The 12,240-nt window shown below is 37.6% G+C and overlaps 1 protein-coding gene across 40 annotated transcripts in view; it reads right to left on the bottom strand.

The window, feature by feature from the left end:
• ICA1 (islet cell autoantigen 1) overlaps nucleotides 1-12,240 on the bottom strand; it is a 157,594-nt gene that overhangs the window by 71,565 nt on the left and 73,789 nt on the right. For 8 of the 40 annotated variants that reach the window (XR_008526799.2, XR_008526795.2, XR_008526801.2 and 5 more), the window contains one exon: nucleotides 7,715-7,832. Coding sequence is in view for 1 of the 9 variants with exons in the window: in XM_054558816.1 (XP_054414791.1) it covers nucleotides 7,794-7,832 (39 nt within the window). In the remaining 8 variants the exon portion in view is untranslated. 40 annotated transcript variants of the gene reach the window in all.

Genomic DNA, 12,240 nt, shown 5'->3' with positions numbered 1-12,240 from the left:
TGTCTAATGTTAAACATTATATAAATGAAGTCATATATATATTGTGATATCTAGTTTCTTTCATTCAACATCACACCCATGACAGTCATCCATAGTATTGCAATGTAGTAATAGTTTGTTCTTTTTCATTACTGTATAGTATCCTATTGAATAAATGGTACCACAATTAATTTAACCTTTCTACTATTCATGGACATTTGGTTTACTTTCACATTGCGGTTATTATGAAAATACTGCTGTGAACATTCTTGTAAATGTTTTACATGAACATTCATTCTCCTTGGGTATATGCCTCAAAGTATACGAGTTTTAGTAGACAATGTCAGTTTTCCAAAGTGGTTCTACCAGTTTATACTCCGACTATCAGTGCATGATAGTTCCTGTTCCTTCACATTTTCATTCATTTGATACTGTCAGTCCTTTCAATTTTAGCCATTTGGTGGGTTTTAATTACTATTTCCCTGATGATTGATAGTGTAAGTACCTCTACAGTTTCATGTTGGCAATTTTGATATTTCCTTTTGTCAAGTGTCTGCTCAAATGCTTTGTCCATTTTTTAACTAGGTGGTGGCCAGTCTCTTTTTTTTTTTTTTTTTTTTTTTTTTGAGTTGTAGAACTTCTTTAGATGTTCTGGATACAGGTCCCTTGTTGGATACACATGTAACAAATATCTTCTCCCTCTCTGCAGTTTGTCTTTATCTTTTCTAAATGGTGTCTTTTAAAGAAAAGATTTAATTTTCATAAAACATAATTTATTATTTTCTTTTATGGTGGTGCAATTTGCATCCTGTTAACTCTTTATCTGTTCTAAGGTCATTGAGATATTTACCTATGTTTTGTTTTGAAAGAGTTATTGTTCTGCCTTTGGACTTTTAAGTCTATGATCCAGCCCTAGTTACTTTTTGTGTATGATATGAAATAGGGGTCGGGTTCCTGGTATTCTGTATAGATATCCAACTGATCCAGCATAATTTTTTAAAAATACCATTATTTTCTCCAATGAATTACAGTAATGCTTTTGACATAAATCAACTGACCTTATATGTGTGGGATTATTTATGAACTATGTAGTCTGTTCCATCGGTCTACGGGATCATTCTTTAGTCAACGCCACACTGCCTTAATTAGTTTAGCTTTATAATAAGCCTTAATATCTGTAAATGTAAGTCCTTTACCTTTGTTCTTACTTTTAAAGATTATCCTGGCTATTCTATGTCCTTTGTATTTCTATATAAGTTTATAGTCATCTTTACTACTTACTAGCAGGATTTTGAATGGTGTTGCATTTAATCTGTAGGTCAATTTGAAGGGTACTGACCTCTTAACAAAATGAAGTCTTCTAATTCATAAATATGGTACATTCCTCTCTTTTCTTAAACCTGCCTTAATTTTCCTAAGCAATGTTTTGCAGTTTTAGTATAGAAGTCTCACATGTCTGTGATAAGATGTATTTTTAGGTATTTGCCATTTTCAGTTTTTAAATGTGGCTCAGAAAATAAGCCAGTGCTTAATTAAGAAATGTGAGGCATGAATAGTATTCACATCACCTTGCTTAAGAGGTAAAAGGAACATAATCCAAATGCAAAATAAATACATAAAATATAGTTAAAACTATCCAGGAGATTATGTGAATGTTCCAGTCTTCTTACTTCCTATGAGCTGAATGTATCTGAGCGTACATTATTACTGGAGCAATGTTCTTTGAACCTGCTCCTTTATGATCTAATTAAAGCTAATGGTAGTTAATTGCAAAGCTTATGGAAGAAAAACTCAATGCTCCAGTCAATTCCTTTCATTTCCTTGACTATGCCATTTCTTCCCTCTTCCACTTCTGGGCTTTCACATATCCTACAACTCTGCCAGAAACACTCTTACCCTTTTTTTCTCTTTTTTCACTTGGCTACTAACTATACACTCTTCAGGCTCAACTTAGATAGTAGAATCTCTGAGAAGCCTATCTGGACCCACTGGATGAAGTTAGTCATCCCTGCTACATTCCCTAACAAGATCCTTTATGTTCTCTTTTCTAGAACTAGATTCCCTGCGTTTCAATTGCTTGATTAATGTCTGTCTTCCCTCTACACTTTGAATTCTAGGAAGGCAGAAGCAGTGAGCGCCTTGTTCACAATTTTATTCTCAGAGCTCTGCACAGTGCCTAACACATTTTAATTGCTCAATAAATACTTGAAGGAATGACTACGAAAGTTGGGCAAAGGAGAAGAATAGGACTCTTCTTCCTTGGAAACAGAAGTAATTAAAGTCATTAAACCAACCATTGGGATGTTCCAAAGTGGAATGAATTAAAGGGACACCCATTATCCCTGGAATCCTAGTAGTTATCTTATGGGTGATATATTTCCTCAAAATTTTTATTGTTGATAAAACATAAAATAAAAAAAATTAAAGGGTTATTAAAGAAGGTCATCCTTTCAGAATGACCAGCAGATCTAACACTCAGGATTTATTCTATTTTTAAAAACATTTTGCCTTTTAAAAACTTTATTTTTGTATTGTATGTTACAGCTTTCTATCTATTGACTTTAGTGTTCAATATATTTGTTTTTGCTTTTTTAAAGAAAACCCACTGTCACTGTAAGGTTGGCAGTGTAAATGAGAATCTCCACATGGGGAGATGATATCCTTGGATGGTATATCCCTGAAGTTGCTGCCTCCATCACTAGTGTCCGCAGGGCACAGCTTCCCAGTAACAACATTAGCATGTACAGGGGACATGCAATGACTATTTCCATAGTTTTCCACAACACAATGGTGATCAGGCTAGAATCTCTAACCACAACTTTCCTAAAGACTCCAGAATAACAGACAAGAAATAGACATAAGAGAAGAAAGTTACAACTAAATAGACCGATTTACAAGATTTAGTTTGCTTTTCCAGCTCTTGGTCTCCTATGGGAATGGGGGGGAAAGATTAGCTTAGCAACCATCTGACACCTAAACCTACCTGATACTGAAACTTACCTACATGCCTAAAAGTCTTTACTTAAGAAAGTGAAGGTTCTATCTTAACAGTTAAAGATCATTCTGAGGACTTTTTCCCCAGATATTTGTCCCATTAAAGGCTATTCTAACCCCCGTCTACAGATGTGGTTCTATCGCAAAGCTTGAGCAATGCAGCCTCATTGGAATATAATCCAATAAGAGATACACACATACTGATGTGTATATGTTAGAGGGAGATATAGAAGGTTTTTGCAGAGGGGAATACTTTGGGGACAATTATATGCATTCAGTCAACAAACAATTATTAAAACCCCTGGTAGTGTGGTGGAGTGGAAAGGGTATCCAATCTGGGGCTAGAAGGCTTGGGCTATGCCTGGATCAGAAGCTTCCTGCCTTTGTAACCCTGAGCAAGTTATTGAACCTTTCTGAATTTCTGCCATTAGATCTGGAAAATAAGCATGAGATAAATAAGAGAGAAAATGTATATGAGAAGCTTTCTTTAAAACCGTAATGCTTAATGCTATTATTATTAGGAGTTGCATGCAAGGCCCTGTGTTTAGCACTATGGAGGTCAATTATGCCTCTCTGTAATGGTGGTTGTGAGGGTAAATGAGATAAAAACATTTAAAAGCTACAGATAAGGCATGATCTCTACTCTTAAGGAAATTCCAAATTGTTGGAAAGATGAGACTTGGGCACAAACAAAACAACGTAGTATTTGAAAAACACCCTAAGAATAAAAAATACAGACTAGCATTTACATAAATTTATTGTTCATTGCATGGTATATTATCACTAACATAGTAAGTTACTTATTAGTCTCTATTAAGATGCTTATCTCACTGATAAAATAAAAAGAGCCAGTTAATTTGCTAGCATCTTCTGCATACAGAAATCAATGGGCTTTTAACTTCCAAAAGCAAGGTCATAATCACTGTGCCTTCTAAATTGGCAAATGTGGTGCCTAGTCAAACAGAAAAGTGCTCAGGTGCATTTTGAAGCACTTTGCATTTCCTATGGAAAATGCCCCTCTCATTTTGTCTCTGTAGAGTAATATAGAGCCTTACATTATAGATGTACATAATGGTCTGGTGCCATTTCCACGCTCCAAGAGGATTACAGGAAGGGCATGCACACTGCCTTTTGCTCCAGCTGTATCTTTTATCAATAATATGCAACATGCTCAACAGTGAAAGGGCTACTCTCTTTACTTTGAAATAACAGCTGAATTCATATCATGGGTCATTTTGTTAAGAGGTGAAACAGTGCGGGGGTTGGAGAGGGGAGGAAATTTGCTCTAACCATGCTCCTCAGGGAATATATCACAATACATAAATCACAAGATAGCTTTCTCTCTTCCTAGGCCACTTAAAAATAATCCCTTTAGAATACATTTAGGTTTGAGAGAATAATTCATACTTGAAATAAAACCTAATGAACTATTGTGGATTAAAAGCCTATTGTATGTTAAATATACATGCAAGAGTACAGAAAAGATATTGGAAGGAGATGGGAGAGATGTGTAAACCATCTTTAACATTATTTTGGACAAAATATTTTTAAGATAGAAAAGGCGGGGTGCCGTGGCTTGCACCTGTAATCCCAGCACTTTGGGAGGCCAGGGCGGGCAGATCACTTGAAGTCAGGAGTTTGAGACCAGCCTGGCCAACATGGTGAAACCCCATCTTTACTAAAATACAAAAATTAGTTAGGCTTGGTGGCGTGCGCCTGTAGTCCTAGCTACTTGGGAGGCTGAGGTGGGAGAATTGTTTGAACCTGGGAGGCGGAGGCTGCAGTGAGCTGAGACTGTGCCACTGCACTCCAGCCTGGGCAACAGAGTGAGACTATGTCTCAAAAAAGAAAAAAAAAAAAAAAAAAGAAAAAAGGAAATGAGAGATAAATTTTTAAAATTCTGTCTTTGGTTTAAAAAAACTGAAAAAGTCAGCTCAAATTCAAACTTAAACAATATTATGAAACAGTAAAGATGGCTGTGAAAAATAAAAGTAAATTTTAATCCTGATCTTGTAAGAATTATAAGTGAACACATCAATGTACCTAATGTATAAAATTAGAGCAGACTTATGAAAATTTAAACCAAGTGATAAATTTAAATATATTCATCCAACCATCCATTCACCCATCCATGCATCTGGCCATCCACATCCATCCATCCATCCATCCACCCACCCACCAATCCATTTATTCATCGACGAATGATTATGCTTACTTACGCTCAGTGTACTGTCTGGACTAGCAACATCAGCATCACCTGGGAGCTTGATAGAAATTTAATTCTTGGGCCCTAACTTGGGCCTATGGAATCAGAAACTGGGATGGGGCACATCAATACATTTTACCAAGCCCTCCAGAAGACTCTGCTGCATACTTAAGTTTAAGAACCATCTGCCTGGAGCGAAAAGGTTAAGAGCATGCTCTTTGAAGTCAGAGAAATTTGGGCTTGAATGTTTACATTTAGGCTTACTGCTTCTGTGATCTAGAACAAGGTCATTTGATCCAAGCCTTAATTTCCAAATTAGTAAACAGAGACACAGTATTTCAAAGCTATTGTTAGGATTAAATGAGATAATATATACAGATGGTATCTAAAGTGTATATTGATTATACATACAGTGCTTGGTGCATAGTAAGCACTCAGGAACTGATGTCTGTTATTTTTCCAGGCATGTAACAGCCTGGGTTAGATGCTACAGGAAACACTTTGTTAATCAGACACAGTTTCTTTCTTCAAGGGTCGTATTCTGAAAGAGGAGCTATACAGCATATAAATAATCATGATACACATTAGAAAGTGTTAGGTGGCAAAAGAGTGGTGTATAAAGAACCCTGGGAGAGTTCTGAAAGAGTGGAGGAAGTAACATTTGAATGGGCCTTTGAAAAAGGGGAAGCTTTTGGATAGGCACAGATCAAGCGACGGACGGCAATTCAGATGAAAGGAACAGGGGGAGGAGACAGGGAATCCTGGGATACATGGTTTGGCTAATGGGATAACAGCAGGGTGGCCATACAATTTATTGTCCAAACAGGGACACTCTGTGAGTGAAGAGGGCATCATTAATAGTGAAGCCCGGACAACAAATATAAATGTGGACCATGCCAGGCACAGCAATCATATGGTCACCGTGGAGAATAGGCTGTTGGGAATACAGTATTGGACCTAGGGAAGGAGAGTGGGCTGGGTTTGTGTGGTTCCGAATGACAGGCTGAGGGCTTTGCTTGTTAAGCAATGGGGAGCTGCTGAAGGTCCTGAGCAGGGAAGTGGCCACAGTAGAGTGGTTTTTCAGGAAGATGAGGTTGGCAGCTCTGTGTAGGCTGCTATACAAATGGAGACAGGGGATGGATGACAGAGATTTCCAGGGTAGAAATGATGAGATTTTGAAACCAAATAAATGGGTCAGAAAAGAAGAAAGTGAAGTTGAATCTAAAGTTAAGATTTCAAGCTGAGGTCAACAAAAACAAGGAGGGCAGGAAAAGGGGCAGATCAGGGTAAGATATCACAAGTGTACTTTCATGCATAATGTATTCAATTTGATGGGTTCCATTACATATAAGTGACAGGGCCTCAACGTGCCGCTGAGATGGGGAAATATGAAAACTAGTTAGAGTTGTATTCTTATTCCAGTAATGTTGTCTCCATTTCTCAAAAGATAAGCCATTCAATATCTCAGTATAGCACACAGGCTATTATCTTGTTTTGCATTTATTTTATATATCAAGCACTTAAAATTGGGCAACAAGAATGTTTATGTTGTGCTTAATATGGACCACACTCAGTTCTAAGAACTTTACAAATATTACAGATTTAATCCTCATTAGAATCTTATGAGCTTGACATGATTACACTTATGTGTCACTTAATGATGGGGACATGTTCTCAGAAACATGTTGTTAGGTGATTTCGTCCTTGTTCACACATCATACAGTGTACTTAAATAAAGCTAGATAATATAGCACCTATTACATACCTATACTTTTTTACAAAGTATATATTGTATTACAAAGCATTATATTACACATGAGATGGCCTATTTCTCTTAGGCTGCAAACCTGTATAACATGTTATTGTACTGAACACTGTAGGCAATTGTAACACAATGATGTTTGTGTATCTGAACATATCTAAACATAGAAAAGGCACAGTAAAAATATGGCATAAAATATAAAAATGATAAATCTGTGTAGGGCACTTCCCACAAATGGAGCTTGCAGGCCTGGAAGTTGTTCTGGGTGAGTGAGTGGTGAGTGAATGTGAAGGCCCAGGACATTACTGTACACTACTGTAGACTGCATAAGCACTACACTTAGACTACACTAAATTTATAACAAATGTTTTTCTTTCTTCGATAATAAATTAACCTTAGCTTACTGTAACTTTTTTACTTTATAAACATCTTTAAACATTTTTAAATTTTTTGACTCTTCTGTAATAATTCTTGTCATAAAGCACAAACACATTGTACAACTGTACAAAAGATTTTTTTCTTTATATCCTTATTCTATAAGCTTTTTTCTATCTTTAACTTTTTTCACTTTTTAAACTTCTTTGTTAAAAACTAAGACACACATCAGCCCAGATTTGCACAGATTTAGTATCATCGAGATGTCACTAGGCAATAGGAATTGTCAGCCCCATTGTTATCTTATGGGACCACCGTCATACAAGGTCATTATATGGTACTTGACTGTATCTCCATTTTTCAGATGAAGACACTGAAATATTCAGAAGTTAAGAAACCTGCCTGAGATTATACTGCTATGAAGTGGGGAAGCCACAGGTTGAACCCAGGAGATGCTCACTGCAGAGACTGAGTTCCTCACCAAGGCACCAGGCTGTTTCTTACGCTAAAGGCATCCTAAGGGAACATAATGGAATGGGGATTGGAAAAACTGTTAGATAATGTTTTCTTGGGGTGTTTTGTTATTTATATGAAAACAAAAGATTTTCCAGTTATAATTATCAAACTGCTTTCATAGAACCAAAATAAATAAGATACTTTGAGAGTATGGGAAAGTTATATAAGTTCATATTGCATAATGACACACTTATTTGGTTTCTAAGTTTCATCATTTCTACGCTGAAAATCTCTCATCTTTTCCCTCCTCTCCATTCTTGTAGCATCCTACACAGAGCTACCAAAATTAACTTTCCTCAAAACTGCTCTTCCATGGTCACTTCCTTGCTCAGGAACCTTCATACCGACATAATTTCATAATGTCCGATATCAAGGCACAGTGTCAAGATTCCAACCTGAACCACTCTGTTATGCCACCTTCCAAATGACAGGTGACTTCTTTGAATCACTTCGATTGTTACTATTTTAAAAGTGAGTGTGGAGTAAGGGTGGAAGCCTAGCAGGGATTTTTGGTAGAATTATAATTAGGGCATTATAAATATAGGACAGCAAGAGGTAGCTGGGCCTTCAGAAATATTTTGGGAGGTAAGGAATATTTTAAACTTGGGAGTACCAGAGTTGCTGCCAATCCTGCCTCTCTTCAGGGCAGACAAGGCCCCAAGGAGAGCAAGAGAGAGCCTTTTTTGGCCATGGCTCCCTAGGGCAGACAAGAAGCAAGCATTCAGGGCAGTACTCATAGGAATCAAGACTATGGTTTGGTGGGAGCATCCCTGTATTCTATCTTTCAGTGACGCAAAGAGGAGGGCAAGACTTTCCTTGATGAGGCCAGGGCACCAAGCCAAACTGTTAGGACGGTAGATGCAGAAGCTATGCTTCCCAGTGAACCAGATTTGATACCCTGGGAGAGGAGTCAATTAAAATAGAAATCAGGGGAGTGAGCCCGCGAGCCAACCCCTCTGCAAAGGCTTCATCTGATTCAGACCCTCCTGAGCTTTTACAGAACCCAGTACCCATCGCAAACAGCACTTATGAGCATTCGCTTAAAGATCTGTCTCCCCAAGTAAACACTGCACCCTGTGAGTGCTGGGATCTGTACTATTTGACTGTATTCCCACCAAGCCCAGAGCCTGCACAAAGCATGTGCCCTGAGTAAAATGCCTCTGAATGAATAAAATGAGGGTAGAGCTCGGATCAATTGGGGTCATTATACTAGAAGGAGGCTTATAACTCATTTAGTACAATCCTATTGTCTTACAGATGATGTGATACACAGAGGTTAAAGGGCTTACTAAGGTCCCACGTTGGGTTTAGTGCTAGAGCTGGACCCAGAACCCAGAACACACAGGCGGATTCTTTCGCCTCCTCGCCCTGCTAGAGGCATGAAGACAGAAGACAGCCCCCACAGTCATTCTAACATTTGTTGGCTGGCTATTGGGAATGCAGAATACATTTTCCCATGGAGGCAGGTTTTTTCTTCTTCTTTTTTTTAAATGGTGGTTCGGTTCCCAGGCCAGGCCACAAAAGCCTATTTACCCCATAGCTGAGCTCAACTATAAAACCAGCGGTAGCTCTGAGGCCTCACTGAACCCCCAGCTCCGAGCCTGCAGTCCGAGGGGCAGGTGGGCAGCTGGCTCTGCAAGGGGGGTGGGCAGCGCTCCCTTGAGCAGACCAGGAGTGTGGGGCGGGGGCTGGGCAGGGGGGCTGGGCAGGGGGCCCAGGCAGCAGCTGCAGGAGCCTACAGCAGCCTCTGAATGCCTTGGTGGTTCTTAAGTGGATTGTTTGTAAGTTGGGAACTGTCTGTACTTAGAAAGGCGGATTTCAAGAGGTAGGGGATCCTATTTCACTTGAAGGCCCACAGTAATGAGGGTTCTTTATTCGTAATGAAGTAGCCACTAATTGGAGGGACGGGCTCAGGAGGCCTGGTGGAATTTTGTACTCCTGGACCAGAACTGAGTAATATTATGCAGTAGCCTGGCAACCCTTTACTTTTGCACAAAATTCATATAAAAATTTACCATGAAGTGCCTGTCTGACATTCACTGTGTTTATGATTAATAATGATAATAACAGGGTAGCTTATACACAGCCTTAAGGCTAAGAAAGTAAATTGAATTCTCAGTTTCTTCCAGTTTTTTTTCCCCAGTCAGATTAGGAACATTTGGAAAGTCCTTACTCTCCGAGTGGGCTGAAACCTTTCATATTTACCCAGAGGAGACATGGCTCTAGTTTCTAAGGACTCATCCAAGAGATGATCTCTTTCCTTCCTCTGCCTCCTCAGACAGACAGAAACATTCCATAAACTCACAAATGTTGTAAAAGTAAATGTACAAAAAGATAATGTTAATGGAACTGAAAACGTTACAGTAGAGGCATCAATTATAATAAGGTAATACAGTTAGCCCTTCTGGACTTAATGAAATGTGTTCAACTGCATTGGAATGTTCTGGTGCCCCCTGGAGGATTCTAAAACCTCACAGAAATGGTTTAGTACCTTTCTTCAGATGGCTTAGAAAACCCTACAGAGGCAATGTGTTTCTTTTCTCAGGTTCAAATCAACTTAACCTGGCTCAATCCCATGCAGAGGGAAAAAGCAGGAACTCAATCTAACATTTAAAAGGTTTTTAGCCACCATAAGTTTGTCATTAGAATGGAGGTTTTTGGATCAACAACAGAAACTATTTTTGGTTTGTGAAGTTTACAAATCTAACAGTGCAAAGTTCACAGTTACATGTGTGATCTCTCAATTTTTCCGGGCTGAGTGTTTAGTGAACAAGGAAGTTTGCTTCCATGAGCCTTCCTTTGACTTAGTACAGAAAAATTAAACATTCTGGAAAGTTAAACATTTAGCTTCTAAATTTTTACTGCCCTGGAATTCCTCAGGAACATGACTCCAGTATGATGATGAACAAATGGTCATCAGAGTTGTTTATTCCATAGTTATAGGTCAGCAGATGTGAGGAACCATCGTCTGACTCCAATAAGCTTTTAAGATGATAGCTGTCCATCGTTCCTGCCCTGCACTTTATACGAGAGTAACTGAAATCACTATTTTGATGTATAATGTCCGTGCTATCATCTAGTCTTAGGTAATTTATCTGAAAGACATTGACCAGGTCTCACTGAATTTGCAAAGAATAATGCTGGCACATAATTGTAATTATATCACAATAGCTACAACATAAATACAATATTGTAATATTGTACAGACAGTCCAGGATTTGCCATGGTTTGATTTATGATTGTTTGACTTAAAGTTTTTGACTTTGCCAAGATGCAAAAGCAACATGTATTCAGCAGAAACTGTACTTCAAGTACGCAAACAACCACTCTGTTTTTCATTGTCAGTACAGTATTCAATAAATTACTGTGAGATATTAAGCACTGTAGTATAGTATAGGTTTTGTGTTAGATGATTTTGCCCCACTGTAGGCTAATGTAGGCATTCTGAAAACATTTAAGGTAGCCTGTGGTAAGCTATGCTGTTTGGTAGGTTTGGTGTATTAAATGCATTTCCGATTAGGATATTTTCAACTTGATGGGTTTACTGGGGCATAACTCCTTTGTAAGTCAATAAACATCTGTATATATGTGTTATATAATACATATTGCTTATAGTAATATTACATATTATTATAATATTGTATAATATTATAATACAATATAAACCTCTACTAATGTCACTTTTTTCAGTGCCATTCCTTCTATTCTTTCATATACTGGATGTTTAATTTCTTAATTTGAACATTATAAAGAAATGTATTAAAATTCAAATCACAAAGACACTAAACATAATTCCAGACTTCTAGAAAAGTTGCAAGAATTCTTTGTATGCCTGGATACCCTTCACCCAGATTCCCAAAATGTTAATTCACCCAAACATTATTACATTTGTTTCATTTTCTAAATACAAACACACATAGATTTTTTTCTAAACTGTTTAAGAGTAAATTGCAGACAGAAAGTTCCTTTATTTTTAAATAATTCAATATATATTTCCTAAAAATAAGGAACTCTCTTACATAACCACAGTATAATTATTGAAATCAGGAAATTAATATTGAAATAATGTTATTTAATATTACAGACCTTATTGTGATTTTATCAATTGTCCCAATAATATCTTCTATGACAAAAGAAAATCTAAAATCATACACTGCATTCAGTTGTCATGTTTTTTCAGTCTCCTTTAATCTGGGAAGTTCCTGGGTCTGTCTTTCTTCAGGGCAGGTATTTTAGAGAGTGTTCCACATTTTGGGTTGTCTGATGTGTCCTCACACTTAAAGTTATACACCTCTAACAGTATAACAAAAGTCATTCTGGCTTTTCCTCAGTGCATGATATCATGTGGCACATGCTGTTGGTTAGTCCCACCACTAGCAATGTTAACTTTAGTCTTTTGGTTAAGATG

Source organism: Pongo abelii, chromosome 6, assembly GCF_028885655.2.
Source record: "Pongo abelii isolate AG06213 chromosome 6, NHGRI_mPonAbe1-v2.0_pri, whole genome shotgun sequence".
Lineage (NCBI taxonomy): Eukaryota > Metazoa > Chordata > Mammalia > Primates > Hominidae > Pongo > Pongo abelii.
Note: the sequence above shows the minus strand (reverse complement) of the source record. Positions and strands in the feature narration are given on the sequence as shown.